The sequence below is a fragment of the Trichosurus vulpecula genome, chromosome 2, assembly GCF_011100635.1.
Source record: "Trichosurus vulpecula isolate mTriVul1 chromosome 2, mTriVul1.pri, whole genome shotgun sequence".
Taxonomy (NCBI): domain Eukaryota; kingdom Metazoa; phylum Chordata; class Mammalia; order Diprotodontia; family Phalangeridae; genus Trichosurus; species Trichosurus vulpecula.
In genome coordinates this window covers 234,231,449-234,256,129 of record NC_050574.1, presented here as the reverse complement: position 1 = coordinate 234,256,129, position 24,681 = coordinate 234,231,449, and the positions used below count along the sequence as shown (strand labels likewise).

General features: G+C 38.6%; 1 protein-coding gene across 1 annotated transcript in view; it reads left to right on the top strand.

Moving 5' to 3' along the window:
- The window catches only part of TTN (titin), a 327,155-nt gene that overhangs the window by 10,454 nt on the left and 292,020 nt on the right, over positions 1 to 24,681 (top strand). The window contains exons 3-15 of the mRNA XM_036744026.1: positions 2,008 to 2,211; positions 5,319 to 5,606; positions 6,313 to 6,398; positions 6,536 to 6,780; positions 11,067 to 11,403; positions 11,783 to 11,935; positions 14,191 to 14,325; positions 15,131 to 15,256; positions 16,265 to 16,402; positions 17,055 to 17,192; positions 17,679 to 17,816; positions 21,830 to 22,123; positions 22,221 to 22,346. Of these exons, the coding sequence (XP_036599921.1) occupies positions 2,008 to 2,211; positions 5,319 to 5,606; positions 6,313 to 6,398; positions 6,536 to 6,780; positions 11,067 to 11,403; positions 11,783 to 11,935; positions 14,191 to 14,325; positions 15,131 to 15,256; positions 16,265 to 16,402; positions 17,055 to 17,192; positions 17,679 to 17,816; positions 21,830 to 22,123; positions 22,221 to 22,346 (2,408 nt within the window). The remainder of the gene's footprint in view (positions 1 to 2,007; positions 2,212 to 5,318; positions 5,607 to 6,312; positions 6,399 to 6,535; positions 6,781 to 11,066; positions 11,404 to 11,782; positions 11,936 to 14,190; positions 14,326 to 15,130; positions 15,257 to 16,264; positions 16,403 to 17,054; positions 17,193 to 17,678; positions 17,817 to 21,829; positions 22,124 to 22,220; positions 22,347 to 24,681) is intronic.

Genomic DNA, 24,681 nt, shown 5'->3' with positions numbered 1-24,681 from the left:
CAAAGGTTTATGTTTCTTGCCTTCTCAACGGGTGGGAGAGAGGTAGAGGGACAGAGACATTTTGGAATTGACAATAAAAATTTTAAAAAAGAAGACTCATAGTAATTTAAGCCAGAGGTAATAAAGGCTTGAACAAGCTGGTGACCATGTTAAGTGGAAAAATGAGCCAAATGTAAGGGATGTTTTAGACACAGCACTTACAAGACTTAGTAACTGATTGAATGGGGGAGGGGGTTGAGGGAAGAGTGCAAATTCACTCCAAGATTATGGACTTAGGTAATACCTTCCACAGAAATAGGCAGGTTTGGTGGCCAGGTAGGTTTAGGAAGTAAAAAAAAAAAAGCATGAGTTCTTGTTCTTGGAGATTTCCAGAGAAGGAGATGTTCTTGATTGTCATAATTTCTTTAAATTATTGGATATCACTTGTTCTCTTAGAGCATGTATATGTATTTTTCCCCATCTACATCCTATTATACTGATGTCTCTCCCCTTTATTCTGTGCTCAATGAGGTTTGGGGAAAGCCCATTAGCATTTTGTTTCTTTGCGAGGCAATGGGGTTAAGTGATTTTCCCAGGATCACACAACTAGTAAGTGTCAAGTGTCTGAGGCCAGATTTGAACTCAGGTCCTTTTGACTCCAGGGCTGGTGCTCTATCCACTGTGCCACCTAGCTGCTCCGATTAGCGTATTTAACATAACCACTTCAAGTGCCAATGTAGAAAATCAGAATGGAGGGAAAAAAACACTGTCAAGGAATAAGTGATCCAATTTCCAAGAAAGGAAGGAATAGTTTACTTCAAAGTATCTCTATGAATAAGTCATGGTGTCAGTCTAGTCAATGAAGAACAGGTGAGACCAGCTCCCCATTCCATCTCTCTATTGGCACATATACCCAGGCTGTTCAGAAAGATAAAGCATTTATTAAGCATTTATTATCTTCTAGGCATTGTGCAATGAAGATACTAACAGGAGAAAGCAAGACAGTTCCTACCTTCAAGGAATTTGCATTTAAATAGGATAAAAATAATGAATAAAAGGGAGATGGGGAGCTGGAAATGGGGAAAGAGAGTCCCTTGGGGTGTCATGGCAAGAGGGATGGAACCCAGAAAGGTAAGGCCAAAGTAGGCCTCTCAACGTCCAAGGCAAAGCCTATTCTCTGATGGAGAATGGAAATGATGGTCTCAGTGGAGTTGAATGCAGGTGGCAGAGCTGAAAATGTACAGGATGCGCAGTGGAGTTCAGGGGCAGAGACCAAAGTACTTGACCAAAAATTAGAGCTGTTTCTACAAGTGAGTAGATTAGATACTTGTGGCCACCCTGTAGTTGCTGTTGTAGTCCAGGTTAGTTCTTAAAATTCAAATTCTCCTTGAATTTAAACAATTATTGCCTATGCTTTTCATTTGTATGTTAAAAAAAAAAAACAGGTTTCTCCTCACTTCATGAATTCAGTCATTAATTCACTGGTTCTTCACTTTATGAATTCCTGGCCTGATTTTTAGCATTTCTATAAATCTGTAGGAGAAAATGCACTGCACTGGCCTGGGGGTGAGGAAATGTGGATTCTATTTCTAGGCTGCTATTAACTTCTTGTATGACCTTGGAGCAAGTCACTTAACCTCCGGACCTCAGGGTCCTCATTTATAAAAATTGAGAGGGGGGAGGCATTGTATTAGATAAGCTTTTATGTTATATGCTACTAGTATTTACATTTTCCTCTTCCCAGAAAAAATAGTTCATTTCTCTTAATGCGCCCCAAACCATTTTAGAATGTTTTCTTATAATGATCTGTGATTTATGTTTTTATCCTAACTGTCAGTGTGTCTTCAGCACCATGAATTGCCATATGTACTGTGAGCCTCTTGTTGTGGCTAACAATGAGCCAGAAACCTCGCTTTTTTAGACAAGACTTTGAAATCATTGGTAGGACAGGAAATGACAAAAGTCCTTTAAGTGTTTTCCCCAAACAATGATGCTGAACTGTCCTTCTGGGCCTTCTCTCCTCTCCAGGTTTTCCAGTTCCTGAGGTGAGCTGGTTTAGGGATGGCCAGGTTCTTTCCGCTGCGTCGCTGCCCGGCGTGCAGATCTCATTTAGCGATGGCCGCGCTAAATTGACGATCCCCGCTGTGACAAAAGGCAACAGTGGAAGATATTCCCTGCGAGCCACCAATGGATCTGGACAAGCGACTAGTACTGCTGAACTCCTTGTTACAGGTAGGGAGAAGTCCCGGACCCCAGCCTTCCCAACAGCATCACCCCATCCCCCCTCATCAGAGCACTCGATGGACAAGCTTGGGAGCCAAATGGAGGGCATTATACAGTGTAGGGGAAATGCGTAAATTCGGAAAGTGACAATAGCCAGTTTGGATGGGTTAAAATATTTTGTTTTTGGTAAATTATAATGCATAAGCATGGCATAATAGCCAAGAAGACCTAGGTTGAAGTTCCACCTGTGACGCATGAAGTATTTATTAAGCGCCTACTATGTGCTAGGCTCTAAGGGCACAAAGAACCAGCTCTTGAAGAACTTGCATTTAAAGAAATGTAGGAATGTATACTGTCTGAGTGACCCCGGGAGGTCCTCAGTGCTCTACGCTGCTCTTGAGAGAGTTTTCCTTACTTTGCAATTCCCTCTTCCAATGGAATCACAAGTGCTATCCATATCCCCATAACACGAAAGCTCCTGGGCTTGGAAATAGACATGTTATATTGTGGCTCCTCCATACATATTTGTGGATAATACAAGTGCATCTTGACCGCCTGAACCTGAATTATTAAATATTTATGCCACAGTATAGACAGAAAAAATTGTGACAATTCATTTTTTAATCAGTCATAGGAAGAAGACAGACTTTTTTATGTTTGCCCATTTTGCACATTTTTTTGTACATATTAGGTTAAAAGGATATAATGTGAAGGCACTTTGGAAAAGCTAAAATCCACTGTACAGATGTGAACTATCACTAAACCTCATGCTATTCATGCAGGGTGTCCCAAAAGTCTTAGTGCAGCCTCAAGCTATTAAAGCTTATTAAAGCTACATTAAGCTTTTAATGTATGTGTATCCATATTTGTATACACACATATATGCAGGGTGTCCCAAAAATCTCCGTGCAGCTTTAAGCACACAAATGTGTGTATATATAAATGTATAAATGCCCCTATACATCTAGGCCACGACATTTTGAAATTTCTATTTCTGACTGCATTACTAAGTCAATAAACATTTATTAAGTGCCGTCTATATTCCAAGCACTGTGCTAAGTGCTAGGAATACAAAAACCCATTCCTGCCATCAAGGAGCTCATAATCTAATGATTATTATTGCTTTTAAAAACCCAGAAAATAAAAACAACAAAACAAAACCAAAAACTCTTAAATGTTTCAGCCAAACTTCATCTATGACCATGTGTTACCTGATGCAAAAAAATTATCCCTAATGTCCTTTATATTTTTATTATAGAAGAGGTCAAATTAACTGACAGATATTTGCTTTTAATCAGTGTAGTTGACATAGTAGTTCCCTTCTTGCTTGTGAATATTAGCGATGACTTTACAAGAAGGATGTGAAAAGAGCAGATGACGATCAGTCTTTGACTTCTCAGTTCACTAGGGGAGCACATTGTTATCTTGTCTATTCTACTGATTCTGTAGAAATAACATATAACAATAAGAATCCATATATTCTTCGAATTCTCAATTACATTTCCAAGAATATATTTTATTGCCATAATGGAAAGAACTTCAATTAACAAGGTAATTTTACAACACAAAGGTCTTTTTTACAAGAAAGCTGCTTTACCACCCAATGAAGAGATGACCATCCTCAAATTAGGAAAGTTGTCAACTCCTGCTTTTTCTTTCAAGCCATTTCAAAATTTATCTCATCTGCCCTCAGAATAATTTCACAATATTTTAATTTCATTTAATCTGACTAGCTGAAAAAATGCCCTTCCTAGTATACATTTAGGGCAGCTAGTTGGCACAGTAGATAGAGTGATGGCCCTGGAGTCAAGAAGACTCAGCTTTGTGAGTTCAAAATTTGGCCTCACTTATTGTGTGATCCTGGGCAAATCACTTAACCCTGTTTGCCTCAGTTTCCTGATCTGTAAAATGATCTGGAGAAGGAACTGGCAAACCACCCCAGTATCTTTGCCAAGAAAAGCCCAAACAGGGTCATTAAGAATGGAACATGACTGAAAATGACTGAATAACAACAGTGCACAATTAACAAAAAAGATTTACAATTCAGACTGAGAGTTTAAAAGCAGGTAAACATTTGAATTATTTGAAGAGATATAAAATAATCAAATGGAAGATGCCACAAATAGGTATCTTTTTACACTGAACCTAATGTAAAAGTAATATTTAAATATTTAATAGTAAAAGTAAGGAAAAGCAACGTGATAGAGGGCTGGCTTCAAAATCAAACACTTGCCTCTGACACTTATTGGCTGGATGACTCTGGCCAAGACCCTTATCCTCTCCCTGCTCTAGGCAACTCTAAGACTATAAATTGAAGAGATGGTACTGATTCTGCATTGATAAAGGGAGATTCCTCACCTGGGAGTTACCCATCCCAGCGAAATTGCAGATTCAATTCTGGTCCCTATTTAAGTAAAACACAGACACGTCCAACCAAAGTGATATTTTTCCCAAAGATATCTTCTGATAGATGGAAAACACCTTTTAAAATAACTTAAACCAAAACATGTTAAGTTGCATCCAAGTGTTCGTGGTGTGGAGAAGTAGGTTCCAGAAAACTCCATGCCAAGAAATCTTATCAAATCAATGTGGCAATGCTGAATCGTCCAGACCAGGAAGCCCCAGAGTGAGATTTCTGTGCTTTCTAAAGCAGTCTTTGTTGTCATGTACTATCTCCATTGGGTTCAAGTACAGTATTAAGGATGCTCAAATCAGCAACTCATCTACAAGTCTGGAGAGAGTGCATTCTTAAACCATCAAGATGATAACAGTTAACAATAACAATAGCTAGCATCACTCTGCTCCAGGCACTGTGCTAAGCACTTTACAGATATTTTCTTGTTTGAGCCTCATAAGAACTCGGGGAGGTAGGTGCTATTTTGATTCCCATTTTACAAATGAGGAGACTGAGGCAAACAATGGTTAAGTGACTTGGCCAGGGCCACACAGCTAGTAAGCATCTGAGATTTGAACTTAAGTCTTCCTGTCACTCTATTACACCACCTGGCTGCCTCTCGCTGGCTGCTTCTGCAATTAGTGTCTCGGGGCATTGCCGTAGAGAATTTGGTAGCACTGATTTCAATTTCCCCTCCTTCCTTCTCTTGTCCAAATTGCAGCAGAAACAGCGCCCCCCAACTTCGTACAAAGACTACAGAGCATGACCGTGAGACAAGGAAGCCAAGTCCGCCTGGATGTTAGAGTGACTGGAATCCCTACACCTGTGGTGAAGTTCTATCGGGACGGAGCAGAAATCCAAAGCTCCTTTGATTTTCAGATTTCACAAGAAGGCAACCTCTACAGCTTATTAATTGCAGAAGCTTATCCTGAAGACTCTGGAACCTATTCAGTAAATGCTACGAATAGCGTAGGAAGAGCTACTTCAACCGCAGAATTACTGGTTCAAGGTAACAAATTAGAATCCCCAGCACCTGGACCCTCCCTGATTTCCTCTTTATGTCTCCCATGTTCATGTGTTCTCCATGTGTCTGGTCATGATCAGCAGTAAGAATGGCTAGAAAGATGAGGGGCAAAGAATAAGATTTGTTTGCTTAAGAAGATTCAAAACCAATGACAATGGTTTGTCAGGGATGATTTAGAGATCCTATTAGATAATCCAAATGCTATAAATTAGTGCAGACTGATAAAGTAAAGACAGAGGAGGTCCTTGGCTCAAAGGAGATCTTTGAAATCATCACTAGGTAGAAATTCTAACCTCCAGAGGAAAGACCCTAGGATGTAGGTGTGCCAGAATTGGCAGCTGTGCAGGTAATTTGGGAGTGGGCAGATTTGGCGCCAATAAAAATGAAAAGGAATTCAGAGGCAGCCATTTGAATTTTCAATCCAGCATCCTCTTGTTTAGACAACTGATGGACTTATTTTAGAGGCTGAGTTGTTTTTAATAGCTCTTTGTGCAGTCTTGTATAACAAATACGTTTTCAGTTTACCGACCTAATTAATATTTACGGGCAATACAAGTCTTTCCACATTTTTCAACTATTTAAAGGACCATAGAATTGGATTGATTTTGCTTGTAGCCAGTGTTTATGTTCTTCCTAAAATAGACTGGGCTGTTGTTGATCCTTCTAAACGTTTCTCTTCTCCTTCCTACAGGCGAAGATGTAATACCCGCTAAAAAGACAAAAACAATTGTTTCGACTGCTCAGATTTCCCAAACAAGACAAACTCGAATTGAAAAGGTACTTTTCCCCACCCTCTTGCTAGTTCTCTAGTAATTCGGCTTGCTGTTCTAATCAGTGGTCCTCCTCCTCCTCTTCTTCCTTCTCCTCCTCCTTTTCCTCCTCCTCCTCATTATTATCACTGTAATCCTCTACAGAAAATTGAAGCCCACTTTGATGCCAGATCAATTGCGTCTGTTGAAATGGTCATAGATGGTGCCACCGGACAACAGCTGCCCCACAAAACACCTCCAAGGATACCTCCTAAGCCTAAGTCAAGATCACCAACTCCACCATCCATCGCTGCTAAAGTCCAACTGAGCCGCCAACAGTCTCCATCCCCCATTAGACAGTCCCCATCTCCCGTCAGACATGTGCGGGCGCCAACCCCATCTCCTGTCAGGTAAAGGAAATCTTGTTAACTGCACTGGCTCTACTCGGTGAGGCTATACCTGATAAATTATCAAAGAAATGATGGAGAAAGCAACTGAAAATGTAGTACATGGTGGGGGAAAATAATGACATAACTAAACATTTTTCACATTTGGAACATGCTCCACAAAATGTGCAAGAGGCAAGTTTCACAAAATTCCCTCAGGGCAAGTAGTAGGGAAAGCGTTCTCAAGTGAACTTCTGAAGAAAAATCCAGCTTGGGAAGGAGAGAGCCCCACGGACTCTGATCCACATGGGTGACACCTCAGAACACATGGAGATAGAGCATTTCTGTTTGGTAGGGGGAAAGGAAAGCAGTTCACCTGGAATACTATAGCTGGGGACAGGAAACACACACACAATCTATTGCCTTCCTATATTAATTAATTATTCTTGCTAACTAGGAGATAAATTCATTAAGTTCTTTTGAAGGAACATAAGTGTGACTTGTACTCTATAAATTTTGGTGCTGCAGGAAAAACCATGGTTGTGTCCCCGTAGTTACAGCTCTGGAGAAACTATAGATTGGGTGAATCAAAGAGTTATTGGCCAGCTTTTCCCTGGCTTAAATTACTCAATATTTACAGATTTTGTTTGTTTATTTGTTTTTATCCAGGCCTGTGATTTCATCACTATAGGGAGTTTCCTATCTACCAATTCAGATTGTCAACTCTCTTGCAATTTATAACCTCAGAGAGTTGCCTGTGGACAAAGACACAGTGTGACTTTGCTCGGACTAACACAGGCAGTGCTTGACAGAAATAGCACTAGAGGGAGGTTGTCTTGCCTCCAAAAGCCAGCCTTCTCTCTCTCCTCTATACCGTGCTGTCTCTGTTGTTTGCATTTGGAAAGAACACTAGCTCCTAACTGTGTAACCTGAGTGAAGCATGGGGTCAGTCACTCAGCTCCTCCATTTGCTCATATGAAAAATGACAGATTTAGCTTAGAGGATCTGTTTTTGGTTCTTAACAGCTCTAATGTCCTATATTTCTTCCAAATATCCCATTGGTTCATTTCGGGGAATTTTTTCAAGAGTAGAAATTCATTACATTCATAAATTTGTTATGGAAACTGGTACAAATGGCAAAGTACTCTGGTATCTTTGTCAAGAAAACCCCAAATGGGGTCATGAAGAGTCTGACACAACTGAAAACAACTGAACAACAACCACTACCATAAACCCTATGAGAGGCAGCATGGAGTAGATGTTGGAGATCTGAACACAAAATCAAGAAGACTTAGGTTCAAATTCTGCCTTTAACCTTTTGACTGGGTTTCTCTGGGGAAGCTATTTAAACCTTCTGTGCCTCAGGCAACTCTTTAAAACTATAAACTTTTGGGGGGGGGGAGTTCTCATATCAATGAAATCTCAGATCTAGTCCCCATCTCTATTGCTATATATTTACTTATACTCTGTATGTATATATATTCTGTATATTTATTTATATTTTATATTCAATATGGGAATTGCAGCTAATGGATTTAGGTAATTTGAATAGTTTTCAAAGACCCTGTAAAATTATAAAATGTAGAATAAAAAGATTAAATATTTCTTGATAGGATTTTAAATTGTAAAGGAGGAAAACAGATAAAAATTTTTACCCAGCAATAGAGATTTATGGGAAATAAATGCTACTGTTTCTTTTTTTCTTTTTTGACATTATCTTCTATGCCACCTTTCATACGAAACCGAACATTCAACAAAGAAAGAAAAGCTGCAAACTCATAGCAATGGCTAAACTGGCAAATCCCTTCCCTGAGATGTACTCTCCTTCCTAGTCCCATCTTAGAGCACAGAGGACATTCTGTCTGGGTTGGATGACAATAGGCAGGATGTCATAGGGAATGCTTCTGTTGAAAACTCAAGCTCAAATCCATCCTCACTTTCACATGAAATTCTAGTTGAATTCATCCTGACTCCAAGTTTGTCCATCATCAAATTATAGTCCTAATAGCACACAATTTCCTGTCTGTCAGAACACAATGGGTATTGAGGTACGCTGATCCCCACGATCACTTGGACCAGGACTGGGAGTTCATAAGTGGACATTCAAATTATTTGCCAAGAATTTTCTATTCAAACTTGAGTCAGAAAATGTGCCAATTTAGAAGAAGAAAAGTGGTCACCCAGGAATTGAAAGGTCTGTTTAGTTTCATTATGTTTTTGTTTGCAGAGAAAGGCAAACATGTTACATTGACTAAGGCCCATAGTATCCAACTGGGACTGGGGATTTTTTATTGTAGCAACAAAAACGAGCACTTCTCTCTGATGAATTAAATTACATTGATTTTCGCAGTTATTGGCTCACCTGAAGCCTGTTGCTAATCACTTGTATGAGGATGGAGGTGTGGGGGTGGGATTTGATTGGACACCCTTCCTGTGTTGTTCTGGTCCTTCATGTTTTCGTCTGAGGCAGTCTACTTTGCCCCAATACAATAAGAGCACTGAATCAAAGGTCCCAGCATTACGATGCCCACCTTCAATCAGGTGATAAATCTAGAACCGAGGGAACCTTAGAGGTCATCTGGTCTGACCGCTTCATTTTACAGGTGAGGAAATTGAGGCCCAAACATAACTTGCCCAAAGTCACACGGAGAATAAGAGGAGAGTCGGGATTTGAACCCAGATCCTTTGATAACAAATATAGCACCTGTACCATTGTACCAAGTAGGCCTAAAGTGCTCCTCACTGCCCTTTGTTGTGATGGTGGTTTTTCTTTTTTTAAGATGTAGCCATTTGTAAAGCAGAGATTTGTTTCCTCTAAGTATCTCTTAAGTTTGATTACAACTTCATTTATTAAAAAAAAGAATTGATTTTCCGCAAAAGAGCCCTTTTAAAGACAAAGCGATTAAGTATCTCTCCCACTAAACTGCAGTAAATGTTGCAACTTATTGTTAATTTCCATTTTAATTTAGTAGCAAATAGCAACTGTACCTTGAGCACTAATTGGAATAAAATAGCTGTTGTATTTATGAGCAGTTCAAGTTAAATACTCTATGCAGGGATTGGTAGCTGCCAGGGTAAATTTATAAACATTTATCTCTATGCAGAGTTTGCAAAGGGCTGGGATATCAAGGCAACACTGCCACCTGGAGCGTCAGTTACAGTAAAGCCTCAATCAGATCAGAATTCAATAAATTATTAAAAATCATTTACTATCTGGAAGCTGCTTAGGGAATTGCCCCCAAACTCTCTAGTTCTAAATTGGTAAGAAACACCGATGGCTGTAGCAATATTTCGCCAATGAATCCCACAATCCATCCTCGCAGTTGGACTTTGCTTCTGGGCCCCCAGGAACTCTGGTTTGCATTCCAGTCCATTATGTAGGAAGACAACTTAATTAAAACCATGGTTTATGACAACACTAAAGATGTAACCAAGAAATATGGAAGCCTTAGGTTCTGTGCTAACCCTTTTTCATGGTAATTTAGAAGACTATTTTTAAAAAGACTAGAATACAGTAAGGTTAGAGAGGGCAGTAAAGTAAATTCAGCTAAAATTAAGAAGGACTGACAAGAGAGGACAATAAATGAGCAGTGAGAGTATTGTGGAGTACATTAGTGGTTATCCCATGGATGAATTAAGAGACCATAGGGGAGAGACAGAAAGAGACAGAGAGAGAGAGAGAGAGAGAGAGAGAGAGAGAGAGAGAACCCTGGCATAAGAGCCAGAAAGAAGTGAGTTCCAGACCTGCCTCTGTGTGCCCCTGGACAAGTAATCTCCCAATGCTACAAGCAACTCTCTGACATTATAAATTACAATGAAGGTGTCCACCTGTGTTGACAAAAGGGATCTCCTCATCTGGGAGTTCCCTTAATCAGTAAATCATAGATTTAATAATGTAATATAATATATACATATATGTGTACACACATTTCATTTTTTGACATTTGAGTTACATGAACACTATCATTTGACTGGATCTCGAGGGAAGCATCCTTAACCATCTTCATTTGCCTATTGTGAGGGAGGAAAGAAGATACTAAAAGGTTCTAATATATGGGACATATTCTTCCATGGAGTTTGATATATTTCTCTTGTGCAGCTACATTATAGAAGACAAAGACTTACTAAGATATGAATCAAATTATTTTGAATCACTTTTTTTAGTCTGTAGAATAATTGAAATGGGTTAATGAGACATTTGAAAAGATACAGATCAAAGCAGCTTCAGATCTTCCTCCCAGGAATCAAACCCTGATGGGAATTTTTATGAGCTGGCATATATTGATGCCATCTACCTTTTTATTCACCAGATCTGTGTCTCCAGCTGGAAGGATTTCCACATCACCCATCAGACCTGTGAAGTCCCCATTACTGGCGCGGAAGACACAGACCACTGTGGCTGCTGGTCCTGAGGTGCCTCCCCCTTGGAAGCAAGAGGGCTATGTAGCTACCTCTGAATCACAGATGAGGGAAACTACAGTAACAAGTTCAACACAGATTAGAACCGAAGAAAGATGGGAAGGAAAATATGGTATCCAAGAGCAAGTGACCATCAGCGGAGCTGCTGGGGCTGAAGTCAGCGCTACATCCGCCACTTCTGCAAGTGCAGCCTTTGCTGCTGGAGTTGTAGCCACCGGTGCTAAAGAGGTAAGGAAGGAGTTTAAGGTAGAACAAGTTTCTTTTGTGCGTTAGTCATTGTCTTTGATCATTCTGAACATTAGTACCAGATTCTATTATTTAGGCTGAAGAGATTGGGGGTTAGTGGTCATCAGTCATATAAAGATGCATTTGTCTCTAAAAATGGAGGAGAATAATGAAGGACTTAATGTGGCTCAAACTCGATAGATGCATCAATTAGTTGTGAGTGTCGCTGTTAAACTGGAATGTTTTGACTTCTCAAGCCTTCAAGTAGCATCTGAGTGCTTGGATGCCCTCTTATATGTGTCTTTCTCTCATCCATTTCTGTCTGTTGTGTCCCAGTCTTTGCCACCTAAGAAAATAACATCTCCTGGTGTCCCTCCCTTAGGTGAGACAAGAAGCTGACAAAAGTGCAGCTGTTGCAACCGTTGTTGCCGCAGTTGATATGGCAAGAGTGAGAGAACCAGTAACAAGTGCTGTAGAACAGACTGCGATGAGGACAACCACGACTGCAGTGCACGTGCAACCTGTTCAAGAGCAGGTACAGGAGGCGCGGTGATGGTGGCTGCCCTTCCTCTTCATGTCACCATGTCCTTTACATTAGACAAAACACGATGATTCGGCCCTTCCGAGGTTATGCTGGAACTATACTATTCCAACAGGAAACCCCCGCAATAAATCCTTGTTGGATTGATAAATGAATATAGACTAATTTTGTTTAAAAATTATCTTTTTTTACATCACCTTCATTTTTAAATATATATCTCCCTTCTTTCCCCACCAAAGAGCCATCCCTTATAACAAAAAGTACAAAAGAAAGAGAAAAAATTCAATGATGCTGACCAACGCATCATCCAGTTCCAACATTATATTCAGTGTTTCTCATGCATAGCCTCCCACCTCTGAAAAGAAGGGAGGGTGGTACATTTCCATACTTCTCCTTAGGAACCAAGCTTGGTCATTATACTTAACGTAGACCCATTCTAACTCCATGTAGACCCATGTAGTGATGTAGACACATCCTGACTTCTCTTCAGGGCCCCTAATGTGGAAGTTCAGGTGATGATGAGATTGAGGCAGCTAGAAAGGGTGCTGGACAGGAATCCATCTAAAAAGAGAGGTCCTGACAGGTACCCAGGGTCAGGAAGGTAAGAGGTCAGCAAGAAGAGCAAAGAGAGGTGGGGAGATTTAGTCGAATATATTACAAAAGGGGAGGAAGATATCCTGTCCATGGAAGTTAATTAAGGCAAGAAGGAAGAGATAGGAAGATCCTATGAGTCACGTCCAGGATGCCAACTGAGGAAGAAGGGGCCAGTAGGCAGCATAGTTCTAAGCAGACATGGTTCAGAGTCCGGGGAAGGTTAGAGAACTAGCCAGAACAGTACAAGTCAGAGGATTGCTAAGCCATTATCTCAGGCAAAAGCTATTTTCATGCAATCTGTTTATACTACTGCCTGATGTGTAGAGGTGACCTTGAGTTTGTAGATGTTGATAATAGTCTGAAGGAAGTCTGGCTTCCTGCAAGCCTACAGCCGAATCCTGTCTCTAGCTGAGACAGGACAGAACCTCCAACTGAGGTAGGGACAGATAGAATAGCATTCCTCCATGGGATAGGATTATCTCTCAAAGCATATGCTGGTATAGGGACTCTATTTGTTTGGGATTATTCCAAGTAGGAAGAGACAGTAGCCATGAGACCATGGGCATTAGCTAGTCTAGGAAACTCATGGAATCATGAGAATTTTCCTGACCTGCTTTGTATAGTTATTTGGAGGTAGATTTCTTTCTATTAGTAGGAAATAAGTTTTGCTTAGTTTGCACAATGGTTACTGCTCTCTGCCTTTTTTTAAACTCTCTAATTGCATTTGCAAGGCTGTTGTTAGGGAAGGAATTATAGTCTGTGGACACAAACCACATGTCATAAGGGCTAACTTGCCTTGGCCCCATATCTGGAGGTAATCCAGACTCTTACTAAATGAACTATATCTCAAAAACTGAGAGTTGGAAAAGATCTGGAAGGCCATGTAGCCCAACATATACCTGAACAAGAATTTCCCTATGAATGATTGTCCTACCTTTGCTTGAGGACCTCTAACACAGGAGAACCTATCCCCTCCAGTCAACTCATTCCAGTTTTAGATAGGTCTAATTGTTATGAAGGTTTTCCTAACCTCAAGACTAAATTTACCTATTTACATCTTCTCTTTGTTTCTGAGTCTAGAAAATCATCTAATTGATTCTGTTTCAATGACATTTCCCTGAGGAGAGTCATCATCATGGAATTTAAAAAGTTAAAGCCATCAGGGATCCTAGTTCTTCATTTATTTGACAGAGTAGGAAGCTAAAATCTAGGCAAGAGACTTACTGCCCTGGGCAGTTTTCTACTCCAAGTTGACAGCAGAGCCAGGTCAGGAATCTTTGCCCTACAGCTGAATCATGTCTCTAGCTGAGACAGGACAGGATCTCTAACTGAGGTAGGGACAGATATGACAGTGTTCCTCCATGGGACTGGATTCTCTCTCAAAGCATATGCTTTGAAATTTTCCTACCCTCCAAGTGGATATTAAATGAAACTTGCTCACTAGGGCAAAATTGATCCTACAAGCCCAGAGTCATTTCCTGTAACATTTAGTTACTAATGTACTTCAAAACCTCTCTAATTTTTCTTCTTTCCCCCCATCTCTATGCTGTTTCTCGCATCTTATATTTATGATTTTTTAATATTGATATATGATAGGGATGTTTTAGATGAAGGTAAATTAAAGAATTCCTTTCCTTTTTCTCCATGAAAATTAGACAAGAAAAGAAGCAAAGACTGCTACAACCAAGGTAGCAGTTGCTACTGATAAAGCCAAGGAACAGGAATTAAAATTGAAAACCAGAGAAGAAATTACTACCAAGAAAGAACAAATACATATAACTCAAGAAAAGGTGACTATCATGATTTTGTATGTGAAGTACATTGCTAATGTCTGTTGTGTATGTATATCAGTGTCATATTTTGTTGACAAATTGAAAAAAACAACAACATTCTGATTAGATTGAGGGCACCTCTTTTTATATCCCCATTATTTAGTCCCGTTACCTGGCACATAGTGGTTGTTTTTCAGTCATGCCCAACTCTCCATGACCGAATTTTGGATTTATTTTTGGCAAAGATACTGGGAGTGGTTTGCCATTTCCTTTTCCAGCTCATTTTACAGATGAGGAAACTGAGGCAAGCAAAGTTAAATAACTTGCTCAAGGTCACACAGTTAGGAAGTGTCTGAGACTGGATTTGAACTCATGAAGATGAGTCTTCCTGACTCTAGGCCTGGAACTATATGGTAATTGGATCCAGCTCACTGGAAAAATTCTGTGTGAATTTATATAATGTAACTACTTTAGGGGAGTCCTTGTTCACACTAATCAGGACCTATGTGAATACCATGTTCTACTATATAATGATAACTAGTGTGGAAAAAAAACAAAACCTTTTTTAAAAATTGAGAATTTTTATTTTTCGAAAGCACTGACTCAGTACTGGATGCTCCCTTCTGTATCCAAGTATAATTGTCTTAGGACATCAAGAATAGAAACATCAGTATATTAACCAGTGTTATATGTTACTTTAATTCAGTGTATAGACCTACAAAAAAAGCTGGCCTCCTTTACCACCTTGCAGTTTAATAAAAATCATGTTATTTTTATTTAAGAAAAAGAGAAAATAAGACCTTTTATTATCATTTAAAAACAGATGAGAAAAGAAACCGAGAAAGCCTTTGTACCGAAGGTAATAATTACCGCTGCTAAATCTAAAGAGCAAGAAACTAAAACTGCTGAAGGAGTAAGACAGCAACAAGTACAAGTAACTCAAGAAACGGTAAGTCTAGTTCTCCAAAGAAAGTCTAGTTCACAGGCAAACACCACGTCCTTTCAATAAGCAGAATATATTCAAACACAACATCAATGCTGGTGTCCCCATCATCACTATCACTATTACGCTTGTCCTTCTTGCTACACTCTCCCAAGGTTGTTTTGAAGGCCAAATGAGTCAATCTATGTAAAGTGCTTTATAAGTACTAAAGTGATATGGAAATGCCAGCTGTTCCTAAGTTGTGTTGACTCACTATTTAGAGAAACAGTGACTTCCCGTTCTAAAAACTCTCTGACCCCATGAACCAAGGATTTGCCTCACTAACACTAAATATGTTACAAAACTGGAAACAACCTTCATTTTCCCCTTATCTCTTTTCACTTCACACACTAAATTCAAGGTTTAATTTTAAGAAAAAATAGGTATGGGTCTTTTATCCTCTGTTTCCTTATTGCCTGTGTTATTATCGGTTCCCAGCCTTGGTTCCATGTTTCTCTTCTTACTACCGGATCTCAGATTGATTTTAAAAAGGCACCAAGAGTTAAAACGCTGCTTGTGTATAGGCATCTGACTAAATTCTGCTGTTTCCTTCTTGTCTAAGTCAATGGAAGACTTTGTTTTCGGCAAAAGTCCTAGTTGCCACCCACCAAAAGAAGCTGTGGTTGCCATTTTCTGATGATAAGCAGATTCCATTATGACTGTGATCGCTACTCAGAGAGCCAAGAGTTGATAACACCAGCACAACCTATCCCATAGGGTTGTTGTTAGTTAATAGTGCTACATAAACATGCTTTTAGAATAGTCCTAAAAACCAAAGGCATCCATATTAAGCTGAAGCTTTCGCATTAGGAATTACAAGCTAATCCAACCTAGCTTGGGCTTTGGGAAGGGGAAAGAGAGGGGGACTGTTGAGTTTTCCTCCCTCTGTCCTTTCTTTGATTCTTCTCTACTGGCATCATGCCATTTTTTCTGGGGCACATGAACTTCAACTTTTGATTTCACTCAAATAATCAGATGAGGAAGGAGGCCGAGAGCGCTGCAGTAGCTATGGTGGTAGCTGCCTCTGATAGACTCGAAGAACAAGAAACAGTGCTGAGAGCTAGAGAAGAGCTTGTCACAATACAAGAACAAATGCATATAACTCATGGAGAGGTGAATACTGCTACATCCACAGATGTGAAATTCATGGTGGCATGGTTCGATATGCAAACTTTTTACATGTTCATCACCTGTCTTCGTCATTACTTTTCCCCCCAGATCAGAAACTTTCTATATCACATTTTCCCCTTTGCTTGTCTTCACAGCCATTTTCCATTTCTAAAAATCACCAAGGTTTCATTTTGAGTGATTACTAATACTTTATCACAAGTTGAATTCTTAAAATCTTCCTATTGAAGTAGATGACATCCAAGACTATAAGAAATAAAAGGCCAGAAGTATTTCTTATTGTCTGTTATTCTGTTGGAATAATTCCATAGAATAAAAGCCAGTCTATATGAAATTGATGGGGTCACATTATAAAATCTTGTAAGAAATGGTGTCTTACCTGAGACGTTGTAAATTTCATTGGATCCATAAGCTTTCAATAGATGTGCCACTGCATGTATTATGGAAGATCCAAGCAATTTTGCTGCAGTGAGGTCCTATTGAAATACTCTCACAGAGATGTCCTTGAATAGGAAGAAATTTCATCATTTTTTCCTTAACCTTTCACTCTTTTTTTCTTATATTGCCTTTGTCATAGACCACATGGAATTTAACTCTTTCCCTATACCCCCTCTTTTTTTTTTACTTTAATGTTTAGATAAGAAAAGAAACTAGGAAAACAGTGGTACCTAAAGTCATAGTTGCCACTCCTAAAGTCAAAGAACAAGAAACAATATCAAGAACTAGAGAAGAAATGGCTACTAAGCAAGAACAATTACGTATAACTCAAGAAAAGGTGAATACAGACATTCTGAATGTGAAATTAACTGACAACTTACTCTTCTAGCAAATCTATTATTTATTCAAAAATATAAGAATTAATCTGTATTTTCCTTTCCGAAACCAAAGCTAAAATGGTTTAAAAATTTGACCAACTACCATTACTTTCCCTGCATATTTGATTTTCATTCATTAACTTGCTTACCTTTCTTTCTTTCATCAATATCTTTAGCCATTTGCATGAAGGCTAAGATTTTTTAATACAATTTAAAATCTGTTTTTATATATCACAGTACGAAGATTTTTATTTATTTACAGCTAATATTTTTATGTATTATGATTCCCAATGATTGTGATAATTTTCTATCTTTATAAGTGGCAGTTAGTCACTCCTTCTTTAGTAATCCTACATCCCTGCATCTTGCATTATTACTTCTGAAATTATGCCATGTTTGTTTGGGACCATATGGAGCTCAAATCTTTATTTTACTATAATAATCAGATGAGGAAAGAAGCTGAGAAACTTGCTCATTCTACAATAGCAGCTGCAGCTGCTAAAGCCAAAGTTCAAGAAACAACACTGAGAAGTAGAGAAGGAATGGCCGTCAGACATGAACAGTTTCATGTTACTCATGAAAAGGTGATGATAAGTATCATAGGTGTGAAATCTCCTGTTCTTAACACTTCACTGCCAATCATTATAAAAAAAGAACTATTAACACCCTCTCTTTTTGACACATTTAATTTTTCAGCACCTACTGAACCAGGATATTTGTCTGTTGTTAATATTACTACATATTACTCTTCCCTCCTAATTTATCATTCATTTCCACTTTCCATGATTAACATGTCTTCCAGGGATAGAAATTGTCTCTTTGCATGCAGATTGATTACAAGAGAATCTTTCCAAATAAAACATGCTGATATGAATTGGTGATGAATTAGTGGGCACATCCACTTTTTGTAAAATGGATTCGTGCTTTGTATATGTGTGTGTGTGTGAGCACCATGAATCCCAGATATTGCCTCAAACCAGGAACAATAAGTTGATTTAAATTTCTCTCTCCACATTTCTACATTTGTGTTTAATCCAGTTACAAATATTTTTCCTTATAATCCTGTGAACCATTCATCTTTATCTTTACTGTAAAAATCAGATGAGAAAAGAAGCTGAGAAAACCACAGCGCCTACTGTAGTAGTTGCTACCACTAAGTCCAAACAGGATGCAATATCAAGAACTAGAGAAGGAATTTCTACCCAACAAGAGCAAGTACACATAACCCATGAAAAGGTGACTATAGCTGTTTGCCCATATGAGACCTTCCTCCCTTAATCTCTTCCTTTTAGAACCATCTTTCACTCTAAACCACAATAAATTTCTCTTAACATTCCATTTTCCTTCTTCATAATAATCTATTCCTTTAAAACTTAGCAGTTAAGTTTGAAATTAACTTCTTCATTTCTGTTGGTACTTTTCTCACATATTTACTGTTTTCTTTCATTAACATGCACCTTACTCTCTGTCTTAGTGACTTTTTCTAAAATTATATTTCTAAGAGAAACTTGTTTTTAAAAGGTTGTCATTCCAAGGATGTAACATTCTGTGCCAAGTCACATACCTTATGCATGACAGTCATTCTGATGGGACATTTCACATAGGCAAACTATTTGTAAAATTAATTTCCATGAAACCTTTAAATGAGCTATGTAAAAATAACTGTTTCATTTTTGTCATAAATTAGCTGACGATGGATGCTGAGAGGACTTCTTCTTTACCAAAAGTAGTAATCACTACCATCAAAAGCACAGGGTCAGATATAATACCAAGGACTAGAGAAGGATTTGCTGCTCAAGAACAAATCCATCTTTTTCATGATGAGGTGAAAACCGATGCTATGGTGGTGCAAAACATTGTTTCATCATATTTCATCAGCCATCAAAACAATCCATCCAGTCTTGTCTGTGTCTGGTTGATCCATCTGATTGCTTAGTTGCCCAACACAAATTCTAGACATGATTAAACCCAGTGAAGTCTCCAGCTGGCTGACACTTGGCCTTTCTCATGGTGAAAAGTCAGTTTGTGTTGCTTTTTCTTTGTGTCCACTAAATGAATTCACAGCCATTTCCTATGTGTGAATTGCAGTCTGCTTTGAATAGTTCTCTCACTTCAATACCATCTTTTAATTTCAAAATTTTCTTCTGCTTGTATGAATTTTTAAAAAATCACTTGGTAGTTATAAACATGTTTTTATCATTTGGGGTATTGAAATATTGCATGTTAAATTAAAAAAAACACTATGAGAAAAATGGAAACATACCACCAGAAGATATTCTCATGTAAATTATCATTTGATAGGCACATTTACATACTAAAAAAATAGAATTTTTGTCAGTCTGATTATAAGGTTAAGGATCTATGAGGGTCTTGGTTAGCAAATAAGATTCTCCCATGATCAATATTTTTTTCCTTTTTATGGTCTGTTCTTAAATTGAGACCAACAGTTACTTCTTTGCCTCTTAGAGCCTATAGTCTAGAAAGCCTGCAATCTAATCTATAAAGTGGGAGATAAGAGAGGTAGAGTGGAGGAGTAGATAGGGAGCCAGCCCTGAAATCAGGAAGATATGTGTTCAGGTCCTTCTTCTGAAAATAATAGCTATATCCATGGATCAGTTATTTAGCCTTTCAGTGCCCCAGGCAAATTTATAAAAATGATAAATTAAACAAAGGCTGCTGATCTAAGCTTTTTGTAAATGTTATTTCATCCTTTGCACTTAGATACTCAGTGCTTGGCACAGTGCCAGGTGGATAGTAGATGCTTAATAAGTACTTAATTATTATTAAATGATTGATTCATCAATTGGTCAAGACATTTCCATACTGGAATTTCCTCATATTGATGAAATAACTATTTAAGCCCTCTTCCCCCTAATGGTGATAATAGTACCGAAATGAAAAAGAAGACAAAATAGTTTGAATACTGTAAAGTGCTATGTAAATGTAAGATATAAGAGTAGTCATTGAGATTATTCTTTTTAAAGTTTCATGTGTCAATCAAGTCAGCAGCCTAAAAAGCAACAAATAATGGAACCAAGTCATAAGCATTTTTCTTTTAAGATGCAAATTTGAATTGAGGGAACTATTTGCAATTCTCTGAGGCAGGTTAGATATGTAGTTGTTTCAGGGGAGAAAATTAAAATCCTCATATTCATTTATATTTTAAATTGTTGAGAGTGTTATTTTTAAATAAAAGAAGATAGCCCATTTGAAAACTTAGTAATCCACACCATCTATATTACAATGAAACTAAATTACCTTATTGGACTACTCTGTAACACTTATTACATTGCATTGGATAAGCATAATTATACCTCTGCAGCCAATGCACACTTGCATCGAGCATTATCAAATGTCAATGTCTGGCATTGTAAAACACTATTTTTTGTTAATCAGAATGTAGTACGTGGACCATTTTGGATCAAGTGCTCTTATCATTTTGGATCCCTTTGGCAGTCTGGTGAAACCAAAGGACCCTTTCTCAGAATATGGTTTTTAAATGCATAAAAGGAAATAAATAGGATTACCATGGAAACTGATTCTCTTAAAAATGCAGATATCAAAATGTTTACCAAAACAAATTCAGGGACCACAGGTTTAAAACCTCCTGGTTTACAAGATTTTTTTTAAAAAAGAGCATTTTTTCCATAAGCTGTTTCTCCATCCATAGCCCTCTTCAGAAATGAGAAAATAACCACATATACCATTTCCACCTGTGCTATTGACTATCACAGAGCTCTGACTCCTGATAATGGTGAAAAGGAAGTGGTCATCAGTGAGAAAGGAAAGGTTATTTCTCTCCACATGAAAACATTTCTCTTTTCATTGGAGTACTTTCACTGGTGCAGAATGCAAATTTTCATTGGTGTTCTTTAATAGAGATATTCTATCTAACATCTGAAGAGTTTTTCCTCATGGGGAATCACAAATGTATTCATGCATTCAATGAGCATTCATGAGCTATCATGTTATCTAATATTTGCATGCAAAACACACATCTCTGTATTGACTCTGCTCCTCTGAACATGAAGATATCACTGTTTGCAAGAGTGTTTTATGAATATGGTGACTGTTCACACAAGACCAAATGATCAATGTAGGATAATAATGCAATATCAGTGCAAACAAATACCACAAAAGAACTGGGGTCCAGAGTTTATATTATGTGGGGACTGGGGGTAGAAAGGGACATATTATATGCCTATATCATCCAATTTACTCAATAATCTTTAATCTTCCCAAAATTGTCTTGATACATCCTCTTTTATCCCATGCTTATGCTTCCAGTTTTATGTATTTCATTGTTTCACGTGATTAAAGCATTTGCATGTTGAGTGTATATAAATATATATGCGTAATTAAGGAAATAATAAGTGAGAAAAATACATTACTAAGTGTGTACATTTTATGTAATGTAAGTGAAGTGTCTGCCTCTTAATGTCATCTGTAAAACAGGAAGATGTGTGTGTGTGTGTGTGTGTGTGTGCGCGCGCGCGCCTGTTTGTATTTCTTTTGGCCAGTATACCCAGAAGGAAATGTTTACCCCATGCTTGCTTCCATCATTACCAAACCTAAACCTGGGATGTGTCATCTCTAGGTGGGAACTGGGAAAAAGGCCGAAGCTGTGGCCACCGTTGTCGCTGCAGTCGATCAAGCCCGTGTGAGAGAGCCCCGAGAGCCGGGGCGTTTCGAAGAATCATACGGCCAACAGACAACCTTGGAGTATGGTTATAAAGAGCAGATCTCCGCAACCAGAGTAACTGAGCATCCCCAGCGTCCAGCTTCAGAACCTCACGTTGTCCCTAAAGCAGTCAAACCCGCAGTGGTACCAGTGCCTTCTGAAACACATATCTCAACAACAGATCAAATGGGAATGCACATATCATCACAGGTCAGACTCCTGAGTACCCTCTGTTTTCTCTGTTTTACTCTGTCTTTCTCTGCAAGTTATTTTGTAAATATCATCACTGACTTTTGTTTTCCCACAGATCAAGAAAACGTCAGACCTGACGACCGAAAGATTAGTCCATGTGGAACACACACGTCCCCGTACAGCAAGTCCTCACTTTACCGTTTCAAAAATTTCTGTTCCTAAAACGGAACATGGACATGAGGTAAAAAGTGGGAGGAAATGGACTCGATAGGTTTCTGGCCCATGGGGGACAAAGAACTAAAGTATTTGATGAACGGTGGTTATATCATATTCACTAGGGTTCTCCAGAAGCACCCAATGTCAATCAATCAATAAACAAGCATTGATTAAGCATGTGATATATGCCAGGCACTCTGCTAGGTATGGGAGTACAGAGATAAAACTGAAATAGCCACTGCCCCCCAGGAGTCTGCTTCCTGTCAGGGTAGATAACTTGTACCTTTAATCAGCATATACAAGATAAATACAAGGCCTGGGTCATGGGCTGGGATCAGAGGCCTTCTACTTATTGGTGTCAGTTGGCCTTCCTACTAGAAACAATGTGGTGAATAATCAGTCCTGTGAAGAGTTTGTCTGGTATCTCCATGTAAACCTAATGGTAAAGTAGCATCTGTAAGGATGTCTTAACAAAGCTTCTCTTCTCAAATTACTGTGCAGGCCCCACTTTGCTTTGTCTTTCAGGCATAGCACCAAACAAGCATTTTAGGTTTCCATATTCGGACATTTTGATAATTGTTAGTAATACATTAATGTAGTTTACTAGTAATTATATTGTGGGTTTTCCTGAGGAATTTTAATTATCTATACACATACATGCATACATACATACATGTGTGTGCTTGTCTCGGAGATTTTTGAGTAAGGGCATAATTAAAAGAAACCTTTCCAAAGTGAAAAATGTTAAACAATTGTTACATATGCCTACTCTTTATGTGTTTTTTTTTGTGACTAGAGATTATTTACATTTACATAGTATATGTGTTTATCCTTTAATTAAGCAGAATACATAGATAATTGGCTATTTCTGTTAAAGGAATTGGATTATGGTTCTGATTTCCAAAATACTTTACTTTTAGATGGAAATAGGTTAAAGATTGAAGGCGTTAACAAACTGGATTTAATTAATTCAGTTGATAAGATGTAAATCTATAACTTTATGACCCTGGCAAGTCATTGAACCTTTCAGTACCCCTGCCAATGTGTCCACATTAAGCAATGGAGTTGTGCATGTGCACACACACACAAGCGCGCACACACACACGGAGGCAAGCTAAGTGGCTCAGTAGATGGAGTGCTGGCCCAGAGTCAGGAAGACTTACATTCCTGAGTTCAAATCTGGCCTCAGACACTTACTAGCTTTGTGACCCTGTGCAGGTCACTTAACCTCTGTTTGCCTTAATCCAATGGAGGAGGAAATGGTAAGCCAATCCAATATCTTTGCCAAGAAAACCCCATGGACAGAATTGGCATGCTATAGTCCATGGAGTCATGAAGAGCTGGACACAAGTAAACAACAACACACACACACACGTGTGTGTGTGTGTGTGTGTGTGTGTGTGTGTTTTCTCCTCTGATAGAACATAAACCCTTTGAGATCATGGACTATTTCATTGTCGTTTCTATGCTCCCAGCATCTAGCACATTGACTGTTATATAGCAGGTACTTAATAAATGTTTCTTGACTGAGTCCTCTACAGTGATCAAATCTCAAGTCTGAACCACCCCCAACAAATCCACGTATCCTCAATACAGCATATTTTAATTTAAAATATGGAGTGTAGTGCATCCAAAGCCCCTTCCAAGAGGAATGTGACACACATGTAGAGGCATCATGACATATCAGATAAGAGCACTGAGCTTGGAATCAGGAAAACCTAGGTTCGAATCCTCCCTCCCTCTCATGCCAGTAAGTCTGTAACCCTAGGCAAGTCACTGGATCTCTATGTGGTTTAAGCAACACCCTTAGTCATATTTCAAAGTCCTAGACTTCATTGGAAAAGGCATTTCTTATACCTAGAGCTTTCTGCACTGATGAAATCACATATCCTTCCAGAATGACACACATTCACATATAAAAATAAATGTCTTGATTCCACTGGAATTCCATGTTTATCATTTTACCCTGTTTCATTTACTAGCTGTGTGACCCTGGGCATGTCACCTGACCTGTGTCAGCCTCAGGTTCTTCATCTGTAAATTAGGATGCCTTGCCCACTTCATAGAGTAAGGAAATAACATGTGTAAGACGCTTTCCAACACATTATATAAATGTTAGCAATTTTTTACTTTGTATTTTTCCTCTTCCTGTGAAAAAATGATTAGTAATTAACTTACACATGTGGCACTTTCAAGGTAGAGGGGACAGACAATAATCTTTGAAAAACCCTTCAAGCCCCATTATTCTGTGTCATTTCATTAATGCATCTTCAAGGTCGTACAAAGTAGAGCATTAAAGCAGTAGCCCAAACAGAATAGCTCAAATGACTTATTTTCACCCAAATCAGCCAAATATCCAA